The following is a 25,054-nucleotide window of genomic DNA, read 5'->3' as shown; positions in this document are numbered from 1 at the left end:
GGATTCTATGTTATCGTGTCGGATGACAAGTGGCAATATCAGTGAAAGATCTGTTTCACTACGCTGGAAGTTCAAAAAATGGCTCTGAGCACTATGGGACTTAACTTCTAAGGTCATCAGTCCCCCAGAACTTAGAACTACTTAAACATAACTAACCTAAGGACATCACAAACATCTACGCCCGAGGCAGGATTCGAACCTGCGACCACAGCGGTTGCGTGGTTCCCGACGGTAGCGCCTAGAACCGCTCGGTCACCCTGGTCGGCACGTTGGAAGTGAATCAGCCTAAGAGGGAATTAAGAATTTCAGTTGATGTTTTCTTTACTCTACGACAAAGACCGGATGTGGTACTGAATTTGCTTACTTCGAACTTTATCTGTAGCTACCAGTCTAAACAGTGTTGTTTTAATTTAAGTACGGGGAAAACAAATTTGCAGTTCTTATATTTTTTGCTACAAAATCATGAATTAGGGCCCAAAAGTAATTATAAGTTTAAAATTAGACACGAAACCGATAATCCCATATAATTTTGAAGTTAATTTTTCTTTTTTTTTCTTTTAATGTTGAACACTGTTTCCATTCACCCTATTTTATGGTACGTAAATGTATGTATAAAACAAACCGGGGTAGGGTACCAATGTGGTTCTTTCGTAAACGTTTACAACAGACACCACAGTAACATCGAGTATGCCGCAAGGAAGCGTAGTAAGACAACTAACTTTATAAATAAAAAAAACGATTCATCAGGCAGCGTCAGCAACACTAAGCTTATTCGCTGACGGAGCTGCAGCTTACTGTCACTGGACGTTCGGAGGGATAGTAACAAGCACTTGGATAAAATTTTCACTTCATGTACCAAAAGTCGGTAAATGCAAAATAATGCCAACAATAAAGGTAAAGGAGCCCCGGCAGTAAGCGATTACAAGATAAGTGGTAAACTTCGGGATCCTGTCACATGGTGTAATTATTTACTGGCGATACAAAGCTGCAACATGAAATGGATCCATGACGCATTAGGGAAGGTGAATGGAAGAGTTCCATCTGTTGGAAGTATCTGGGAAAGTCTGGTACACCTGTAAACGAATTTGCTTGGTCCGTAATAGCCGTGCTACTGGGGGGGGGGGGGGGCTAAAAAAAGGGTATCTTTGAAAGAAAGGCGACATTGCTGTAGCGCAACCGTTCTTCATCGAGGAAGACTATGCGTCTCTCGCATAGCGGTCATAATACAGAGCGATATTAGGCGGCGCACAGAGGTATCAGAGATGATCAAGAGTGTGCGGACATCCGTATGTAACACAGATTTGCCCATTAGACCAGAGACGGACCCGCCAGTATGAAAAGTGGCGGGGAGTATTGTGTTGCCTGCAGAGATGCTTTAACAACAGAGTGGGTCGGTTAGGAGAAAAAAAAAATGTTCAACTGTGTGTGAAATCTTATGGGACTTAATTGCTAACGTCATCAGTCCCTAAGCTTACACACTACTTAACTAAATTATTCTAAGGACAAACACACGCACACACACACGCACACACACACACACACACACACACACACACACACACACACACACACATGCCCAAGGGAGGACTCGAACCTCCGCCGGGACCAGCCGCACAGTCCATGACTGCAGCGGGTTAGGAGAGCTCTATGGCTCCGAACGTGTTGTAACCATTTGATGTCACCTGAGCAACAAATCCAGCAGGGACATTTCAACCCTTCGGACGCTGCCAATTGTTGGTGATGTGATCGTGAAGGAAGAAACAACCTTCACTGAACCAAAACCAGGCAGACGTCATGTACTGTTCTTCAAGAATTCCAGAGGGTGGTTGTAAAAAATTATGAAAATGCTGGAAGCAATCATATGTGCTACGTGCATTCCAACTAGCGTTACGACTTTGCACAGGAAGTTAAAAGGAATGGGGTACAACGGTCGAGCGACTCCTCATACGAATGTATGCCACACATTTTAGTAGTCGGTTCTAAGCGACGCTTGAGGCGGTTTAAAGAGTTTGGCGAATGCCTGGGACACGTTACCTGTCATCATATGTAGTGCCAACACTGAAGTGCGGAGGAGGAGCTGGTGTCATTGTATGGTGGTGGTTTTCGTGATTAGGGTCTCGTCGCTCTTACTGAGGTTAAGAAAGCGCTAAGTGTGGAACGATGTGAACACATTCTCACAGCACTGTGTTCTGTGTACGGTAAAGGAACAGTTCGGAGACGAAGACTGCCTGTATCAGCACGACAATGCACCCTGCCGTAAAGGAGCGTCCGTGAGGCGATGGTTTGTGGACAGTAACGTTCCTGAAATGGACTGACCTGCTCACGGTCACGACCTGAACCCGACGGAACATCTTTAGGGTGAATTAGAACATCGCTACAGAACACAGCGTCTTTCTCTGTTTCGGCTGTCGAGGAAAAATGAGATAACACCCCTCTACAGAGATTCAGACACCTCACTGACAGTGTCTCCAGCGGACTTCAAACCATTCTTACTAATGTCTGCTAATGCGTGTCCGCAGACTTTTACTTAGATCTAGTCAGATTTCCCTCGCTCAGTAACCTAATGGAACAGGACAGTAAAAGGCTAATATCTGTACAAAGTATCCTCTGCCACGGGTTGTACAATAGCTTTTGGGGTTTATACGTACCTGCAGATGCTTATAGGGAGTGTGATTTAGCATGTGCCTCATTTTGCACGATACGCTGTGATATCAGTAAAACTAAAGTCTCCTAAGTTGAAAGATCCGTAGAGAGAAATGGGAAACGCATAAAAAACACGGTCGTATAAAACACAATGAGAGATTAATTCCACATTAAGAATAGCGATAGAATGTAAATATCCAAGTATTTACATTTCTTAGCTTCGTAATTAAGAAATGACGTAGAAACCAAATTGGACAGCAGCATGCGAGCACGTACAATGAGAAACTACAGAATGCAGCCAGTCCGAAAGATGATCGTGTGGCATTACTGACCGGGAGAACCTGTGTGAGGTTGTCCGGCCGCCTAGTGCAAGTTATTCTATTTGATACGCTGTCTCTGCCGCTAGCTGCTGCTCTGCAGCTACAAACGGTTTGCGTGTACAAGGCAGCAGCGTGGGAGGTACCTGTTGTGGCAGACAAAGCAGGCAGCCATCTGTCAGCTCCGTCGCCTCAGGTGACACTATTGCCACTGTTATACTCTCACACCTGCCTGCACAAATTCCTCTTACTGGCACATACTTCCAATGAAGTACAGCTCAATTCTGACAAGTATCTGATAACATTCACAATAAGCCGTCCGCCGTATGAGGTATAAGTTTTGGTGAGGAGTCGAATAATTTATGTTCCGATTTCCGAAGTCTGTACCCGTGTCTCAGGGAGAGAGGGCATGCGTCTATTGCTAGTAAAAGTGTGACACGGACGTCGAGCAATCATCGACGAGAACACGACCTCAACAAAACACTGCTTGGCACGAGCACATGTATTCACACAAACATACGAGTACACACGTGTCATTTCATAAGTGATCTGAGAACGGTAACGGTGAGTTGTCGCATCAAGTTATTTACCACGCTGTATGGTCGCATTTTCGCCGACGTCTATGCTTCTTATCATGGAACTGACTGATTTGTATGCACTTATAAAGAAACTACTAACACTTACGAATATACTCTAACACAAATCTTAAAAAGTAAAATAATTCGAGGGAAGGAGGAGGGAAAGGACGTCACACAGTGCATGTGGTCAACAAATTTCTCAGTAAACATTGCGAGAGAATTTGAATGCAAAGGACATTTGGAGAAGGGTACCTCGCTAAATCCCATTGCTCACATCAGTACATGGTGGTACACGTTTTAAGTGGGTCGTGCGATACAGAAACGGAACTTGGCTGATAGTAGGCGTGCACTATAGACGGACGAATTGCAATTTTGCCTCCTTTGAAATAATTCACGGCACAGAGTGCATCGACGGTTCGATGAAGCGTTCAACCTGCAGGGGAGACTGGAGTTGTTTTCGACGTTTTTGGGGATGTTTTTCGTACTTGGGTCAGCTGATCCAGATGTTTATCTCAACGTCCTCAGTGACAACGTTGCCCTTTCTTCTACATGTTCATGATGAGTTTGCAGTGGATACTTCCGTCTTCCAAGGTGACCAGAGTTGCGTGCACAGGGTGGCATGCATTCGTTCCAGGTTTGACGAACACACAGGTACTTAACCACATCTCGACTGACTCGCTAAATCTACCGATCTCGTTCCACAGAAAATGTCTAGGACTGTTTCCAACAGAGGGTGCAGCGTAGCGGTCAACATCCCTCCATTTGGTAGCTCTCTGTAACCACGAGTAGCTTCAGCTGAAGAAATTCAGGTAGGCTGCTTCATTTAGTTTTGGGTTTATTGCGGCGTGGTCCAGAACTGCAGATATGTAACTGGAAAGGAAATTAATAGCTTAATATATATTTTAAGTGATAGTTAGACATTTGGAAAAGCACCTGTAACTCTCGTGAGAACACAACTCCTCGCGTGGTTCAGAAATATTCTGTTATCTGTCCGCACAGTCTTCTTAGTTTGTGCGAACTGGTAAACTGCAATTGTTTATTTTTATTTTTATGCCCGGTTAGTTCCGTGATAAAATAAAATCTTCATTCTTGATTTCAACATTACGGTCGTTTTCACATCATACGTAGCGAGGGTGGAATTTGCTGTCTACCATTCCGTTGCTATGCCGTTGCTACGTCCAGTTATTAACAACGGCCCACGTAACTCCAGAGATAACTTAAGTTGGGGTAAATGGTTTTTTTCTTTAATAATACGCCGTAATACTGGTTTAAACTAATCATTATTCATGTACTCACTTAGTCACTTAAAATGTTTAAAGAGTAAGATTTATCTTTTGATACAGAATTTATTGTTGTTTCTGTAATTAATTGTTTGTCCCTACAATATATGCACACCGATATGTCATTCAAGATAAACTTCTGTTCAGTTCAGTAATCGTGACGCTGACGACAACTTTTGATTAATCGGCGTACTTGTTTTTCTTCGTGTCTTCGTTTTACTGTGTCCTACTCAAGACAATGAAATGTTTTTCTGTCATTGATCCATTGCTCTCAAAGTTTGTAACTGTTCATTAGTACGAAGGCTAAGTGCGATAAACCAATATCACTCAATTGTGGTCTAACACTCGTCTTAATATACCGTCGCGTTGAGAACGGCAAAGATTAACTTTCATCAGTCGAATGACTGAGTAATACTTCAGTCTCTACCTCACGAATTATCAAGCTTCCAAAACAGAAACAATCTATAGCGTTTACGTCCGGACAACAATCGCAAAAGTACTCTAGAATGACTCAAGAACAACTAACTGAACATTTCCGTATCCGAGTTGCATTGTAGTCGCATTGAATTTCCTTTTCGATGCGGCTACAACTCTCTTCCATGATAAATGTTATCTTTGACTGAATTACTTTCATGGATTTAACCTTGGTTCATATGATTTTGAATTTATTCTATAGTTATTTGATAAAGAATCTATGATAATCCTTTCCTTTTATCTCCTTTTTTTGTGTGCTGTTCTCAGTATTTGAATGATATAGGTGTTAATCAAAATATTACCAGTGTAGATTTTATCGTCAGTAATTGCCGTCACTGTCAAGATGACTCACTGCCCTACTTTAAATTTCCACAAAGTTTGTTAATTGGGGTTTTCTGTCCTTGGGGCGTTACAATTGTCAACAGAATTCCTGACGAGTTCGAGAGGATCTGTCACCGGCACGGCGTGACACTTGTCTCCACTCCATGTCTTTTACAACCAATGTCCTGACGTCACAATTGCGAGTGTCACACCATCCTTTGTACCGCCATTGGACAGTGGTATACCAATAAATTAGCCAACTTGATGCATAGCGTGGTCACTGGCATGTCCAAATACCATAGCTACCGGGTGGTTATAACTATTATAGCTACTCACAGCGGTCCAGTGTGGGCTGTAATTGTCGTACGATAGCGAAACTTCGTTGAAGTTCTAATGCGTTAATGCGGAATCTATTTACCCTAGACAAAATTAGTTCCAGTTTTGGCCGACAAGCGCTGTGAATGCAAGAAAGACCTATAGAAATCTTTCCATGTGTAATTTATTAGGAACGGGACGTGGGCAGCGAAGATCAAACAAGTGAGAGAGGCGTAATGTTGATTTTATAATTAACCGCGGCTGGCAATTTGTTCAATGTGGCCACCGGAGACGTCAACGAGATGCCGAATCCGCAAAATGACGTCACCAATAGTTGCTCGCAACAGTTCCTGTGGTGCAGGACAACGTGTTCCTGTAAACTGGTTTTCAGATCAGACAGAGACCGAACGTGTTCCTGGTAAACGCGTTCTTTTAGATATCCCCAGAATCAAAACTCACATGGGTTAAGATCGATTGATCTTGCAGGTGATGCTGCATCTTTCATGAAAACAGTGTTTTCCACAGAGTTGCGCTCATCGAAATCAGGAATCACATGATGTACAAGGTCTTGATAGCGTACAGACGTCACGGTCACGGAACACCTGACAGGCCATCTGGGTGAATTTTCTTCAAAGAGGAACGGACCGAGAATAAACGTGCTTGTAAATCCACACCAGTCACATACGGTGAGTGCAATGGCTGTTCGTGCACAAGACTAAGTTTAACACTGCCCTGATTTCGGTAGTTCTGTGTAGTCACTGCAACCTGTAGTGTAAAATGTACCTCGTCACTATCAACATTAGCCGAGCGGTCTAGGGCGCTGCAGTCATGGACTGTGCGGCTGGTCCCGGTGGAGGTTCGAGTCCTCCCTCGGGCATGGGTGTGTGTGTGTGTGTGTGTGTTTGTCCTTAGAATAATTTAGGTTAAGTAGTATGTAAGCTTAGGGACTGATGACCTTAGCAGTTAAGTCCCATAACATTTCACACTATCAAGTTCGATCCTTGCCAGGAACCGAAGGGTAAATTTAGAATGTTGCTGCCTATCGTGAGGTTTCAGTTGCCGCACCGTCAGGTTGTTTTACGGTGCCAGAGTAAAATAGAAGGTTCTTTTACGGTGCCAGTGTAAAATTGACTGCAAAACTTTCCGTACTGTTGACCACGGGACGGGCACGTGCTGCATGGTCAGTTACAGCAGCACCAACCTCGTCAATAACATCCACCGGGACAGGACGCCTCCCTCCTACAGGTACCATACCAACCTCTCTCTCGTTTTCAAATTTCACTGTAATCTTCTTTAAACCATTTAATGACATCGGGCCTCTCCTCAGACCTTTTAGTCAGCGATACTCTTTCAAAGCAGCATTCTATTTGCTGCCGTTCACATAAAACAGTTCCACGAACAGTGTACAGTGTCTCTTCTCGATCGCCATACTGTCCACTCACGTTATGGCTTATCAAATGACAATGTGGATGTCACATCATCATAGAAACAGTTTACAATGCCAGATTTGGTTGTGGTAGCAACAACTGGAACCAATCTTTTTTTCCAGCATAAATAGGTTCCGCATTTACGCATTGGCATATCTAGAAAGTTTCGCTGCTGCACAGTAATTACAGCCCACAATGGACCTCCAACAGTAGCTGCACTTTACTTTAACCACCCGGAAATTCCTGCCTTTCTGTCAGGTGTGCACATCGACCCATCTTACTGTGTCGTTTCCTTACAGCTGACTGACCCATTCACACCACTTCTCTGCCTTGACTTACGTCAGCTGTGAAGTGTCACATGACCGGCTGGAACAATTTGTATACCATCTACGGATGGTATGCTCTTTTTAAGTGTGCGTCTAATATTTTGTACGGACATGCCTGGAAGAGCATGCATTACATTGATTCACGGTATATATAAGCAATGTGGTGATGCGACAATTTCATTCTAGTTTTCTTACAGGTTCTTATCTAAGAGGAAATTGTGCTTTTGAATGGGCAGAAGAAAATTTGACGTTGAAAAGCACGAAACAGCTCCATTACCACGTGCTCCAGTTAGGTTTGTCGCCTCGCACTAGTAACATGATTCATCACGCGATAACTCTCATCAGCTGGCCACACACAACTCCCCTGATGCGTATATGTGTCATATTTCTGTCGACTGGTCGCTCTTAATATTCGGCGCGTACCTAGTACACAGCTTCACGCTATGCGACATTGAATTCCCCAAGTCTTAGGGCCTTGTGACGAGGGAAAAGTAGTAAAAATGGCTAAACCGATGCCAGTCCTGTAAAATGTAATGGCAGTGTATCATCTCAGTTGAGTTTCCGAAGAATAATGAAAGATCATATTGTGATGCTTATAGTAATAATTCAAGCTGACAAATCATAATGAATGTGCCTTGAAATCTAGCAACGTTAGATCGAAATTTAGGTGAACACAATAAGTCCCTCTACGATCTGAGCAGGGATTGAAATAAATGGTTGTAGCTTCGTCATGAGCTGCATTAAGAAGTATCTTTTTTTCTTTTTTCTCGGACACCTGTAGCCATTTTCAAACCATTCGTGCTGTAAGTGTGACAAATACAGGCGATATCCCATGTACAGAAACTGCCCCTGCAGTAATCAAAGCGGTATATGGCCGATGTAACAACGCTTGTATTTGTCACACAGCACGGATGCTTTGAAAATGGATACAGGTGTACGAAACTAGTTACCACTAAGAAATAAAAGAAAAAGATAGTTCTCAATGCAACTTATGAAGAAGCTACAACCATTTATTTCAATTATAAGACCTATTTTTCAACTGCAGCATGCTACAAGTTCCTAAACAGAGATGTTGAATAAATTTTTATAAATCTACGCGTGACACTAAGAACTACACAACATTCTATAAGCAACTAAAGGGCGAAAAATAGCGGATTACGTAATTCTGGGTCTCAGAAGCAGAACCCAAAAATCATTCTTAACTAGTCTCGTATAGCGTCCAGATTTTCTAGTTCGTAACGGAATCCAAACTCGAGAATCTGGAGATTACCAGTTTTGCCTAGATTGCTTCACAGCTCTTAAGTCTAACACTTTCTTGGCCTCATTTCTCTCATGTGGCAAGTACGCTGAAGACAAACACAATAATCGTTAGTTGCCCTTGAGGAAAAAATCGAAAACGAAATTATTGTCGGAAGGACTGACACAGCAGGCAGAAAAGCCGAAACGACATTCGGTAAAATTAAAAGCAAGAGCAGCTATATTAAAAGTTCAACGCGGATTCCACTGTTAAAAGCAGAGGAAAAAGCGGTCAGGTGGAAAGAGTACACTGTAGTCGTCCACGAGGGGAACGTTTGTCTGATGAGATGGTAGAAGAAGAAAGGTTCACGAGTTGGATTAAAATTCAGAGTGAAATTCTATCAGTGACAAGATTCGGCGATAACATTGCTGTCCTCAGAGAAAGTGAAGTATTACAGGTTCTGTTGGATGGAATGAACAGTCTAATGAGTACAGAATATGGACTGAGAATAAATCAAAGAAAGACGAAAGTAATTAGAAGTGGCAGAAACGAGAACAACGAGAAACCAGAATTGGCGATCACGAAGTAGATGAAGTTGAGGAATTCTGCTACCTTGGCAGCAAAATAACCCATGAAGAACGGAGCAAGGAGGACATAAAAAGCGAATAGCGTTGGCAAAGAGGACATTCCTGGCCAACAGAAGCCTACTAATTTCAAACATACAGTAGATCTTAATTTCAGGAAAATATTCTGAGGATGTACGTTTGGTGCACGTCGTTGTATGGTAGGACCGTTAGAAAACCGGAACAGAAGAGAATTGAGACGCTGTAACACAAACCGTTTTGGACTGGCAAGACAGCCAATCCACTGTGAGGTAGCCGAAAGGCACGCGTTTAAGCTCACGCAGGCTGGCGTGAGGTCTGGAACAGGTAAGGGAATTTATAGTAGCAAAGAACGTAAGTAACTACTGGAATACTTAACTTTAATTCATAATTGGTGAACATCGGTCTGACGGTACATGCTTCACAAGATAAATAGCAAATGATAATGGCGCCTTGCTAGGTCGTAGCAAATGACGTAGCTGAAGGCTATGCTAACTATCGTCTCGGCAAATGAGAGCGTAATTTGTCAGTGAACCATTGATAGCAAAGTCGGCTGTACAACTGGGGCGAGTGCTAGGAAGTCTCTCTAGACCTGCCGTGTGGCGGCGCTCGGTCTGCAATCACTGATAGTGGCGACACGTGGGTCCGACGTATACTAACGGACCGCGGCCGATTTAAAGGCTACCACCTAGCAAGTGTGGTGTCTGGCGGTGACACCACACAAACGAATGTTGAAAATTTGGAGTACTGAAAGGAATATACGGAAAATGGTGAGAAAGAAGGGACAGGATGATAGGGCACCTGATAAGACATCATGGGATAGCTTCCATGATATCAGAGAGAGCTGCAGAGGCTGGAAATTGTAGAGGGAGACAGAGATTGGAATACATCCAGAAAATAATTAGGACGTAAGTTGCAAGTGCTCCTCTGAGATGAAAAGGTACATCGTTTTTCTGAGGCAGAGAAAGGGAATCTTCACGGTATTTACCCTAAGAGAAAAGAATTGTGGGAGCCACTGAGCCTGACCGGTGTACCAGAGCAACTGCGTTGACCCGGTGCGAATTCGATCCGTTTGTGTTGTGCGTTAGGTTACGCGAGCATGAAAAGTTAAGGGCAAGTGTGGTTAAAAAATAGTATGGTGCCCGCGGGAAATATAACCTTTTTGACAGCTGTGTTATACAAACTTGTCTTATTTTTCTACGGTTATTTTGTGGCCGTAACGACCTACTGTGTTTGACATGCGTATAAACGACAAGAAACGCACACCAAGGGCCGCATTTGCACGCCAGATACGTCAAATATGTGAGTACTATGTACAATTTTATATTAAGTGCCATTGCTGCCGCACGATGCACATGTTAATCTGCGAAGAGAGAAGATGTTTCCTTGTTATGGCCGATACATTTGCACAGCTATCCACAGTGTCAAAGTAAGGATCCATGACTACTCCATAACCAGAACTATTCCTTCAGGTTTAAATCAACTTCAGACGGAAATTTCCCATAGCTCGCGCTGAGCAGGACATAAGCATGCGCAAGAAGTTTATGTATTTAGAGCTGTAAGTCAATGTAGTGTTTAAATGAGAACGTACAGAGCGAAACCAGACTACGAAGCCTACTCAGTGCGACTTGGGTCTGTCGTGAAAAACGTTAACTCTAAGAAAGAACACACGACCCCTACGAAGTTGCTAAATGACTATTTATTTGCGATTAAGTTCGATAACTTACCGTCAGAAAATATCCCTTAACAGAATAACCCAACATATCAATTTCACAAATGAAATGACACAAATTCAGAGATTATACTCTCATACAGATATGATTTCATGAATACAGACTGAAGCGACGAGTGAAAATCTGTAACAGGGCTGAGAATCGAGTGCAGGTCTATTGCTTACTAGGCAGGCGCGCTAGCCACTGTGCCTCCTGGGAAGGGTGTTCCCGAGTATTTTATACTGAGAAATAATAGTTACGAAAACGTTTGATACGTTGCGCCGGTTCCGAGTTAATTACCGTTGAAGTTCGCCCATAAGGCCGTTATGTGCGCAAATCCAAGCAACCCGCCAGATACAATTAGTGTCAGTTGTTCTCACAGCATAGATGACGGCGCACTATACTGCTCAGCCTTTAGCTAGGGTTCTATCGTTACTACTGTCCGATGTCCAATTTCTGTATTCGTCTCTTGTTCGGCTTTACCTAACCAATCAAAGCACACGTTTGGCGACACCGTCTCTGGCGGGCCGCTTGAATTTGCTTGCACAACGGCCTGAAGGGATAACTTCACAAAGAAACACCGACAAGCTTTAGGGGCAGGTTCATTACGCCAAAGAGAGAAAAAAATTCTAGTAAACATGGGTTCTAGAATTCCTACCTTAACAGTTAAGAGCTCTTGCTCATCTTTGATACAATTGCAAGGACATTATTTTCCATATTTTTCGAGCAGGTAATATGGACCAATATAAGAAAAAACGTCTAGCAAACATGGGCTCTAAAATGCACACCTTAAGAGTTTATGAGCACTTGTTCGGTAGAAGTGTATTTTACACTATCGAAGATGAACGAGTGCTCATAGCTGTTAAGGTGCGCATTTTTCTTATTTTGATGTAAGGAACCTTTCCCTAAAGCTTGTCGAGTATTTTTTTTTTTTTTTACAACCTGTACAATGATGAGCCAAAACATTGTGGCAACTTGCTTAAAAATGTGTTTGTGCACAACATAGCAGTGATTCTGCGTGGCATGGATTCTCCAAGTCCTTGGTAGGTTTCTGGAGGTATTGTTACCAGCTGTCTCTTCCGTAAATTACTGGCCGGTAGTTCGTGAGCGTGGGGCTGGCGGTCGATAGCGTCCCGCAAGTGTTCCGTCATGTTCAGACGAGGCGAATTTGATGGCCCAGGCATCAACGTGAGTTCACTGCCACGCTTCTTAAAGCACTGTAGCACGATTCTGGCGTTGCAGCACAGCCTGTAATGGTTCTGTAACACTCCTGTGGGCTATTCCTGAAGTTACTTTTAAGTCTTAAGATTTCTCTGTGTTGAGAATGACACTTTGATCAATGACACTTTGTTCTGTTTGCTAGAAACTGTTCAAACCAATCAGATAGTTGGTGTGATACTCGTTCTTTGATCACTGAGCGGCAGCGCGTAGCTATCGAAAGGTCCCGGATGTCATCAACATGAGCGCCAGTATCTATTGTTATCCGTGTTTCGTGGGCGCATAGAGGGAGTTAGCTTTCACGTAGTCGTTTTCAGAACCCATGTTGACTCCAACAGAAAAGATCTTTGGTCTCCAGAAATGCCATAAGGCATTAGACGAATTACAGCGTGCACTATGCATTTAAGCACTCGTTCTCCCGTGCTCCATACGCGACTGGAACAGGATGAAACATTAATCAGTTTTACAGTGAGAAGTATCCAAAAATAACGTAAAGTATTAGTGATGGAGAAAGTGAAACTTTGGCCCACGCCAGCAAAACGTTTCGCAAAATGACCATGAAAATTTGAAATCTGTCATGCTTCTGGTAGTTCGGATACGAATTAGGAGAAGAATCCGTTAGTAAAATTATCTTTGAACGTAGGACAATAAATCAAGGAAAAATTTTGAAATAGAGTTGAAGACGAGGTAGAAGAAATAAAAAAGTCTGACGTTTTCTGATGACACTGACATCCTGTGAGACGTCAAAGGACTCGGAATATCATTTGAAAGGATAGGATAGCGGCGTGAAAAGGGATTAGAAGATGGTCATAAAAAGTAAAACAAGGGTAATAGAATGTAGTCAAATTAAATCAGGTGGTGCTTGAGGAATGAGATTAGGGATTGAAACACTAGAAGTAATAGATTTATATTGCTATTTGGCCAATAAAATAGCTGGCAGAGCGTGAAGTACAGAGGATATAAAATGCAGACAGTCAATAGCAAGAAAAGCATTTCCAAAAATTAAAGGTTTCATTAACTTCAAGTAGAAATTTAAATGTTAGGATGTCTTACCCGATGGTATATCTCTGGGGCTCGCCTTATACCAAAATGAAACGTAGACATTAGACAGCTCAGACAAGAAGAGTAGTGCGACAGAAGAATGCTGAAGCTTATAGGAGTACACCCGATAACAAATGAAGGGGTGCTGAACAGGTATAGACAAAAGAATTTTATGCCACACCTTGATTACAAGAATCGATCGATTGATGAGATACTTCATGAGGCATCAAGAAATCGTCAGATTAGTAATGGAGCGAAATATTGGGAGTTGGGGAGATAAAAACTGTAATTGGGAGACGAGGACTTGACCATTGCAAGCAGTTTCAAACAGTACCTATGTAAAGGCTTCCTTAGTGTAGACCACAGTCCGATTAAAATTACTCGATAGCTGGCGTCTGTTACTTGCTGCTATAGTGTTGCTACATCGGCTGCCGGCTACCGCTCGGTTATGGGCGACACACAAACTCGGCGGGTCACGTCACAAATTAGCTTAATTTGTAACGCGAAGCAATATTGGAAGTGGCCACCGCCAGGTTTGTCGGAAATGGGAGACGCACTGTCGACTGCTGATTAAGTGACCAATGAGTGAACTACGACACGTGACGTGTTTTGTAGCTCTGAATTTAAACTCATGTCCCACGTTAATCACAACCTCGCGATGCGCAATATATCCCAAGAACGTCGGTCAGCAATGTGCGGCAGAACTAAAGCCACGATCTCTTTGTTTAGGGCGATTAAAGCTAACCTTTGCGAGCAAACCCAACACTGAAAAATATCAGTTACCTGAAGCTGTCCTCACACTGGCTACAGAAAGCGCCGCGTTACCGAAAGGTGATCGGTACTCGTTGGCACCTGGTTGCATTTTATAGGTGACACAGGCATATTCCAAACGAAGAAAGAATGTTAGGATGAAAAATGAAAGGAAATGAAAGACAATACGATTATGAAAAGTGAATAGGTTGCATTTAAACCAATTAACGAAATAAAAATATCTTTTGATTAGATTTAGAAATAAAAGAAATTCTGGCACAGTTGACGAGGATCGAACCAACAACCTTGTACACGTCAGGCTAAAATGTTAACCAGAATGAGATTTTCACCCTGCAGCGGAGTGTGCGCTGATATGAAACTTCCTGGCAGATTAAAACTGTGTGCCGGAGCGAGACTCGAACTCGGGACCTTTGCCTTTCGCGGGCAAGTGCTCTACCAACCTTTTTTTTTTTTTTTTTTTTTTGTTCGTTGCATCTGCTCGGGGCGGACGTCGTAAGACATCCGTTTAAGTTCGTTGTTGATCCATTAACTCAGTTTTTTTTTATTACAGAGGGTAGCTAACCCGCTGACCGAACAGGCTGAGCTACCGTGCCGGCAACCCAAGCACGACTCACGACCCGTCCTCACAGCTGGTAGAGCACTTGCCCGCGAAAGGCAAAGGTCCCGAGTTCGAGTCTCGGTCCGGCACACAGTTTTAATCTGCCAGGAAGTTTTAAAATGTTAGTTTTGCGCTACGCTACATCATTGCAAAAGCACTTACATTCGTAACGCAACGATAAATTGCACCCTCAAAAAATTGCCTTCACGAAATGCCGTACGAAGCTTATCTAATGTAAGCCGATCTCTGTGATTATGATAACTGTGCATATGACGCCGACTCGCATGGTCTGTGGAAATCTCCAGCAGTGTTTGGTTACTGCTGTGTACGAGACGTGTGTTTCATTAGATCCAAATATATCTACAAAGACTGCTGGACAAGGAACTGGATGTGAACTGACCAGTTTTTGTGCAGTTTGGCAACGGCGATCGGTGCGGTTGTGACGTCGAGCGCGCTGATTGGAGGAAACCAGCTCCAACGCTTCAAGTGTCAACTGACAATTCTAATCGGTCTGTAGTATCTATGACTGCATCAAACCACTCTTCAGACTGAAGACAACAAGAACATGTGTTTGCATAAATGTTCCCGGTGACGCTGCGAGAAGAAAGCGAGTAGTGGACGGAGGCTTACCCAGTGACCCTTCCGCTGGTGGCGGGAGGCGGCCACACGTATGCAGGCAGCGCTGAGAGGAAGCGGACCACAAAACACTCCCGCCTCTGGTGTGGGAATAACGGAGAAAGTGCCGCTGCCTCAGCCGCCGCAAGCTGGCCGGAACCACAAGAACCGAATCCCGGAATGCTGCCGAGCTGGACGTTCACCGGTATACACTCAAAAAGCTCGGTATTCCCTAGAGGCCCAGAAAGCGCGACACAGTGGCTCATCGTAAACATCTGAACACATTTATGATAATCCGTGCCGACTGTACATTGCGTTATTCTCTTTTCATTGTGTAGAACTAGGAAGTCAACATTTTGCTCGCACAATTCCAAGCTTTTTTACACCATATTGAAAGGTGATTTCACTGTGTCTTACGTTTTTCATGGAAACTTTCTACTGCACGTTGTAGAACTTAGTGCCTGTACAAAAACACGGACTATTTCCTAGTCATTGCCCCGAACTCTCATAATGGTAGAGGCCTACACGAATAAGGAATCTGTCAGCACTGTCTAGTCTTATAAGCATCTGGGGACATTTAAATACTGTCAATTACTTTAACCCCCTTTAGCGAGACAGCGTTTTAAAGGTAAGACTGTGCCTCAATTTTCTTACAACTTCGTAATTCACATTCAAGGTACACGAGAATATTTTCATAAAACGTAGGTATATTACATTCTCGTATGTTCTTTTAATTACTACTTTTCGCTGTAATTATTGAAACTACTACAACTTCTAGTCACTATGTATTTCAGTTGTTGGTGTTTCCCATAATTAACAATCCAAACATCAAATTCATTGACAGGATATTGTACATCCTCGCACATTCCTAACTTCACCTGACACAAACTGGAGCTCTAGGATAACTGTTGTAACAGGGCTTGTGACCTGCGAAGTGGCAAAGATTTGCTCATATCTTTTTTCATTTGCTCTTAACCTGTTTGAAACTTAGTTCTTTGGACGAGATTTACAGGATATACGAGTGTCAAGTTCATTGTAAAAGAAAAACTGCAGAAAAGGTTTTTTTTTCAGCTGCGAAGCGTGTAAAGCCTTGTTCAGTAGAATTTCGAGCCGGATGTCAGTAACTTGCTGCCACGGTATTTCGGCAGAATGTCTTCTGGGTTTCTTCAGGTTTATGCTGATGAAAGTACATTGAGTTTAGTGCACTTTAACCAGTATACACTTAACCAGAGAACTCTGAGCCGAAATATCGTGGCAGCAACATACTGACATCTAGAAGTTCACCCGAAACTTCATAGAACATTCTATGGGCCTTGAAAGTTTTAAATTTCGTATCCAGCCTTTTTCACATAAAACTCAGTGAATTATAATTCAATAACAGAGGCAACCTTCTGTCGACTTAAGTGTCACACAGATCATTTCACTCATGTTTTCAAGCGTTGCTAAGTCACATAGTTATGTCTGATGTGTTCTAAGACTGTTGAGACAACGCAGTTTGTTTACGTATCTCCAACTTTTTTCATTCTTTGCCATAGCATCCGTAATGGCCTGACCATTCAAAGTGTGTAGTTGCAAGGTCAGTAGTACAACTGGAAACTATTTGAGATGCAAAATGACGAGGATTTGTTTGTTCGTTATTCTTTCGTAATTTTGTCATCAAGACGCAGATTAATTTTCTCTTTGAAAAACAACAAAACAATTAAACCTATGATCACTGTTGTGTTCCGAGTATTCTAAACAAAACTTTTCTGCCACTTCTCTGCGTCCCTTTATATGACGCCTCTGCATGAAGGCAACTTATAAAGAAGCACATGAAGTAACGCCATTAACGACGGGCAACGCTTGCTTACAGTGTTATATAAAGTGTAGCTAGTGGGGACCGTACTGCAACATACGCTGTACGCAAGGAAAAAAAAGGTAGGATGCTTGCCTATAGCCACGAACAACACACACGCAAGCAACCAAGATTCATGCGCAAATTACGAGCTAGACCCCCAAACTTAATGCACAAATCTCAGTGCGGAATCACCGAGCAGATGTACCCTAGGAACGCATTTCTTGAAAATGTAGCCCCAGTTGCTTGTAAATAGGCATGGAAAACCGAAGCTCGTTTCTTAACCATTATTACGTCTTAATTATTTTGGTAGACATGAATTCGTAGTTTGTATATACGTAAACTCGGCAGGAATAGTGCGCCGAAAGTAACTTGAAAAAATAAGAATCTAGTTTTACAACAGCCGTTACGACTACCCAGCGAATCTCTCACCGAACGGAACAACAGACTGCTTTCAAGGAAGCATCCCTGGCCTATCTCTGCGAAAGGAGCCGTCCAGATGGGAGGCGAAACAGGTAGCCGAAACCACTCCGGAATGGCAGCAAGCGGCGGTTACGCAGTGCGCGCGCCGTGGTAAACCAAGAATTGCTTAACACCTCCGTATTTTGTGTTATTTTGAAGAATTCGATTCAAGCGCACAGTAGATTCCCATTATTGTGACAACGGATACAAACAATGTGCGCAATCTGGAGGGCAAGGCTGGCGGTGTGGTATTGATCACGTAGGGAGCTGATGAGTTCCGGAGAACTAGAGCATTCCTGGCGTAGAAATTGAAAGATAGATATGAGTTACTCTTCATATGCTAAGTTGGTTTGGAGTAAGTACAAAGTCATACGAAACAGGGGACTATTTGCTCATTTCGATGTGTTCTTTTGAGCATTGACACATATAGCCTAGTCGTAACTGGAGACACTATCCAACTAAGATAATCAGGAATAATAGGCGTACATCATTTGCTTCATAAGAACAACGCTAGAGAATACTTCAGACATGGCGGGCGTTTTAGATGGAAACGGATAATATTAAGAACTATGTTGAAGGAAAAATGAAAAATTTGTGCTCTGTTGTCAGTAGTTTCCGAAAAGCTGCTACATGAAACTGTAGATGCGGAAATGATGCAGTTGACATTAAATTATTGGCTGCCTTAGTGTCTTTTTTATATGTTGCATTCGAAACTATTATCGCTGACTTGAATTCACTTTACAGTTCGCGTTTGCAGACGCACAGTTGCTAAACGGACCTTATGTCTAACTTCTGTTTTAACCTGCGCACATGTATTCGAATCGGAACTGAGGATTTAGCCCTGCCTTCAGTTTGAGATAACATTAAAGAATATTAGTTACGAGGGGAAACTGATAAAACACAAATAACGACTTATTAACTTCCTTCTCTAGTATCTTACTGATTCTTTCAAACAATTGTTGAGCATAGAGCTTACGTTTAAATTCCATTTTCCACCAATAGGTATCATACTATCAGCTATTGGCAATCCCGTTCGCTCCTGAAATACACTGTATGCTGGACGGAACACAATACCACGAAGACATTCAGTAATCTGAAATATTGCTGCAGGTACAGTAAACCCTGGTACATCATTTGCACATAGATTCAAGTTTCGATGAAGAAAATTTTTTACACATGTTTCTGTTCCAAACATTTATAAAAGTGATATAACTGAAAATTTCTTTGCAACAGATCTTAAAGCAGAGAAGTATCATTGTGAGCATTCAGATAAACAGAACAGATTTTTTTGCCGCCAAGTTATACAGTGCTCACAGACTTAACTTTGTGGTACTTACCTTTGTAAAGTGGATGCCCATCCTTTCATATACTTCAATTTGCATCCGTAGAAGCACGAGTTATTCGGCAATGCTGTTAATAATAAAAAAAAAGCACAAAAACAGCTCAAATGCGTTTAATATTAAAGTTTCGGCCTTAGTGAAAATTGTAAACAAACAACGCTGTACCGGACGTCACGTGACATTTTTCATTCGATGTTGGTGACATACGCAGTATGCTATGCTCACACTACAGATATTTTGGCGCCATGCAGGAGATCTCTAATTCCATAGAAAGAGCGTATAGTTCCGTTTAACAAGTAGAGTAGTCGCTTCAGCATCTTTATTGATAAAAATGTTGCGATGGTTATCCACATAGCGAACAATTATATGCTTCTCGTGCTTTCTTGTCCAAAACCTTATTAGGAAGTTTTTAATTGGTGGCTAAAGATTTGCAGCGTCTACGCTATACAAGATACCGGCGTCATATCGCACTACTTGAAATACACACGATGTACATCATGGGGTAGGCGATATACAGTGAACCCGATCTCCACCGACCATTCGGAAGTTGTCCAGGGATGTATTTGGTATACGGAACATATGGTCTATAGTTGCTCGTAACACACAGTAATAATAATTTATTCGGTTTTATTTCCCCAGTTATTTTTCCCCTATGAAATACCTGCACAATAATGGAAATTGTCTACAATATGCAACCACCAAACTGTACAGCACAATACACAGTGTAAAAGAACAACTTTCACACAAATGCAAAAGTGCTGTAATGTGGTTGCCGTCGCAACTTGAAGAGATAACAAGGGGATCGTACGAACTTGCCGTCATCGATTTGATTCATATTTACAGGTTGTGTAGGGCACGACTACGACTTCAACATATGTAAGCAATCAGACGCAACTGTTAACGGTTTTAAGAAAATAGTGTTTGAAAATTTTACGCGTATTTACATATATTGTTTGGTTGCTAGTACTCGAAACGTCTGCACTCCAGCGTGTTAAGTGGTTAGTTTCAGGATCGCGAGGACCATGAACCGAATATTCCTGCCTGCACTTTTCTTCTTCTCACATAATTATTATGACTGTGCTAACTGTCATCGTTAAATTATTCATTTATTATTTTCGTAATCTTTATCCCGAAAAAGGGAAAAACAACTTTCTAAATGGAACTGAAAAAATGGATACATAAGAACTTTCAATCAAATCAACATAGTCATTTTGTTTATATTATTTTATCTACATGTGTGGCAAGTATAGCGTGTAGCCTTTGGAGCATTGAAAGGATCGGGATGATACTGATCACAGAAACATGGGAAACAGTAATTATTGCGGCATACAGCACTCATAATGAAAGAGAATCCTCGCATGTGCACGGTTCCAAAACAACCTTGGGTTACATTCGTAACTGGTTCTGGGCCATCACACAATTTCGCGGCGTACCACGCATAGCTGTTGTTAGAATTACGTGGGAATGAAATAAACAGAAGAGCACGAGAAGCGAGATTCGATCTACAGACCTCGGGCTTATGAAATTAAGCATTTACTCTGTCGGCTGCGGAATCCTTGGTTAGTGGCGTCCATGTTAAGTATGTGAGCAAGCGCAAAATGTTCACAGTTGACTTTTTCAGAAACTGTTGACAGTTGCGTCTTGCTATTTATATATGTTGAAATCCTAGTCGTGCCCCACACAGTCCGTCGATAGGAATCAAATCGGCGAGGAGAAGTTCGTACGGTCGCCTTCTTAGCCTAGCGTCGTTGTGCTATTCTTCCATAACACTTGGTTAACACTTAGGTGCACATCGGCCAATTCTTCAACAGTAAACTTACCCATGCTGCAAAGTATTACTTTTAACGAACAGCAGAACATAACATTGCTGAATACCAGCTTTGGGACGAAGATTAAAGAGGGCATTACTTTTATTAACTGCAGTTACTGTAAGTGAATGGAATAACGTTTGTTTCCAAACGAGAGACAAAGCGCGCATACCGTCGACATTCTCACTGTTGTGCCGAAACTTTCTCAGCGCAATGCAGATGCCAAGATAAATGGAGGTGAGAGGGCAAACGGAATGCAATTAGTCTGTAACGAGCCACCGGAGGCACACGTATCTCATGCCAAAATACTCAGAAAATAGCTCCGAACAACTTTCGAAAGTTTATCGCTGGAGTTCGACTTCACCCCGTAAGCTTCACAGCGGCACGCTTTGATTTGTATATGTAGGGCGAAATACTTGTCAGGTGTAAGAACTGACATAAAATTACCGGTATTCGTGACGGAAAATACGGAGCCTTTACGACTCGAACCGTAAAGTGAAAACACGAAGCAATAGAGCGGCAGTACTCACGGGGGCCTGGGCTCGGCTGGAGGTGCAGGTTGGCTGGCGTCGCTGAGGGCTATCATGCTGGTTGCTGGTAGCTGTCGCCGCTCGCTACTGCCACTGCCGCTGCCACGGCGTCACTGGCGCGAAGCGGCGGCTGGGCCCGAGACGCGGCCGCCTGCCGTCAGCTGCCTGTTGCCCCTCCCACAGGCCGCCACTGCCTCGGCCTGCTGCAGCAGACACGGCACACAACACACGGGGCGCCGCGGCACGTGCACGTGCGCCAGTAGGTGACAGCATCTCGCCTTGCCCATTCGACCGCGTTGCCTACATACACTACCACCACCTGGACCACAGGCCTGCGTGCATCCTGGTGACGTCACACAGTGACTACCTGGGACAACGAGATATACTTCTCGTGGGACTCGGTCGTCAGCAAGGCCCAAGAGAAAGGCCGGCCGTGGCGCTTACGTCACAGCACGTCACACGAGTGCCAGCAGCCAGGGCCTGTACTACCAACATCGACTCAAAGGAAGGCCTCGGCGCTTGTTGGTGACGTCACGTCAGCTAGGCACGGCGAACCCCAGGTCTGTTGCAGGCAGAAATGCCTGGGCGTGCTTATCACTATAAATCTCTTATTTTTGGAAAAAATGTTTGGTATTGTTTTGGATTCTGCAGTTTTATTTAGATGAAAGATTTTCTTACTATCGTAAAGCTACAAATGAAGATCATAGTTCTGTATTGCTGAATCCTGTCGAAACAAACGTAGATCAATATGAGAAGATGCTTTGCCCCATGGCAAGCTTCGGAAATTTTACATTCAAGTAACTATATTTACTTGATCCATTTTGCCATCGAAACATACCCCACCCCTTATAATTAACTCGTTTCTTTTATTTATTTATTTATTTCCGTTTGACATCGTCACTGGAAATGTGAACTAATTTACATGTGTAAATGTCCAACTGTTGCCAGTCATTAGATTACAGTCGTTTTCAACGAAAGGAATTCTAAACAGGAAACAAAATAGCTTCATACATCGAAAATACTGCTGAGCTTAAACTTGTTTAAACATGCACATTAGAAAAGATAAGTATTTCCCTCTTGCAACTGAAAGGAGAAACTTTATAAGATAAAAAAAATTATTTGATAAACAAGTATCTCTCTTTTGCCTCTTCTTCTGTCCCCCACCCCCTCCCCCAACGTGTACAATCGCAAGATATTTCATTAACATTCAGTGCTCCTCACCCCATAGTCAACCCAGATACCTAAAGAAGAGCGACAATATGTTCACAGTTTCTCTTAAAAGCAACCCAGTACAAACGTAACATCCTCAGATTTACAAATAAGGTAAAGAAACACGAATTCTGTTGCTGCTGGACCATGAAGCTGTTTTTGTATGTCAATCCTTAAAACAGGTGGAAATTTAAGTTCAGGAGTACACTATTTGTTAAGAACTGTAATGAATTGCACAATTAATTGATTGCAGAAATTTCTCAGAACAATGTGTGTTGGTCAACTACCGCCAATAGTTTCACATTTTCCTGTGTCAGAGAGGGAGACACCACCATTATGAGTATGCCTGCAACAGACCTGGCGTTCACCGTGCCTAGCTGACGTGACGTCACGAACAAGCGCCGAGGCCTTCCTTTGAGTCGGTGTTCGTACTACAGGCAGGACTTGGAGGCCGACATGGGCAGCAAAGTTTTAGGGGCGGAAGGGGGCAAAAAAAAGGTTTCAAATGAAAAAACGAAAAAAACTGAGCAAATGAGGTTAAACCAAAACACAGAACTGTTTTCAAAAGCATACGGAACAGTTACTTAATAAGTCTTTACTTTCTTTGACGAAAGTAAACACATTGCCTGCATCTACTTAAAAACTAGAGCAGCCGTTACTGAGTACAAAAAAAAAAAAACAAAAAAAAAAACATGATCGTTGTTCATCTCTGTCGAGCGCTGGCTTGCCGAAGGTTAGCAAAGACTGTATGAAAACTTACGAAGAATCTAAGTGGTACTTTTCATGTGAAATAAGTATAAAATAAGAATAAAGTACTATCAGTTAGAGCATTAATTCTGATCAACTTTACATCTTACTCATAGCGCACAGAAAAACAGAACTAAATTTTGATTCCGTACTGTTACTTAATTGTAATACTGTACAAGAAAAAATCTGAAGCCAAGAATTTGCTGTACAGAAAACGGAAAGTTCTAAATTGATTACCTCTCCTTGAACAAACAGTTTAAGGAAAAAATGTACTTAATGAAAGTTGTTTTTATTTGAGGTTTAACGACCACAGTGAACAACTCAGTGGACTATAAGCAGTGGCCCGCCCTTAAGTTAGGGCCACTGACTCCAGGGAAGGGAAAGAGCCAGTACGTCACAACATTCGTGCCTCACGGGATTCGAACACGGGGACATCTCGGACGAATGAACAGAGGACAATCGCTTAGACGGCTGCGCCACCGGCGCAGCTAATAAAAGTCGTAAATTCTCGATATAAAATGCAAACAAGGCATTATTTAATCGCAAGAAAGTGGAAGATGAAAAAGATTTATTCCTCATCCTAAAAATATTTCAATTGAAACAGAAACGAAATGACAACACGATTAACCAGATGACATAGTTTGACGCTTCGACACGTCTCCCATCAACATAGCACAATTTCAAAATTCAAAGAAAAATTCATTTGCACTATAAAATAGTTACACACCTTTACTAATCCATTTTCTTGCAGTTAAATAAAGCAAGTAACTGATGCCAAATTAGGTTGCACCGTTATACTCAGCTGAGTTCTACATTACTGGCCATTAAAATTTCTACACCACGAAGATGACGTACTATAGACGCGAGATTTAACAGACAGGAAGAAGATGGTGTGATATGCAAATGTTTAGCTTTTCAGAGCATTCGCACAATGTTGGCGCCGGTGGCGACACCTACAACGTGCTGACATGAGGAATGTTTCCAACCGATTTCTCATACACAAACAGCAGTGGACCGACGTTGCCTGGTGAAACGTTGTGATGCCTCGTATAAGGAGGAGAAATGCGTACCATCACGTTTCCGACTTTGATAAAGGTCGGATTGTAGCCTATCGCGATTGCGGTTTATCGTATCGCGACATTGCTGCTCGCGTTGGTCGAGATCCAATGACTGTTAGCAGAATATGGAATCGGTGGGTTCAGGAGGGTAATACGGAATGCCGTGCTGGATCCCAACGGCCTCGTATCGCTAGCAGTAGAGATGACAGGCATCATATCCGCATGGCTGTAACGGATCGTGCAGCCACGTCTCGATCCCTGAGTCAACAGATGGGGACGTTTCCAAGACAACAACCATCTGCACCAACACTTCGACGACGTTTGTAGCAGCATGGACTACCAGCTCGGAGACCGTGGCTGCGGTTACCCTTCATCTTCACAGACAGGAGCGTCTGCGATGGTGTACTCAACGACGAAGCTGGGTGCACGAATGGCAAAACGTCATTTTTTTCGGATGAATCCAGGTTCTGTTTACAGCATCATGATGGTCGCATCCGTGTTTGGCGACATCGTGTTGAACGCACATTGGAAGCGTGTATTCGTCATCGCCATACTGGCGTACCACCCGGCGTGATGGTATGGGGTGCCATT

The 25,054-nt window shown here is 42.8% G+C and overlaps 1 protein-coding gene across 1 annotated transcript in view; it reads right to left on the bottom strand.

The window, feature by feature from the left end:
* The window catches only part of LOC124612891 (protein NDRG3), a 523,697-nt gene extending 502,148 nt beyond the window's left edge, over positions 1-21,549 (bottom strand). Inside the window, exon 1 of the mRNA XM_047141348.1 lies at positions 21,450-21,549. Coding sequence (XP_046997304.1) covers positions 21,450-21,505 — 56 coding nt within the window. The 5' untranslated portion in view covers positions 21,506-21,549. The remainder of the gene's footprint in view (positions 1-21,449) is intronic.
* Positions 21,550-25,054: the final 3,505 nt, after the last annotated feature.

Source organism: Schistocerca americana, chromosome 4 (genome assembly GCF_021461395.2).
Source record: "Schistocerca americana isolate TAMUIC-IGC-003095 chromosome 4, iqSchAmer2.1, whole genome shotgun sequence".
Taxonomy (NCBI): Eukaryota; Metazoa; Arthropoda; class Insecta; order Orthoptera; family Acrididae; genus Schistocerca; species Schistocerca americana.
Note: the sequence above shows the minus strand (reverse complement) of the source record. Positions and strands in the feature narration are given on the sequence as shown.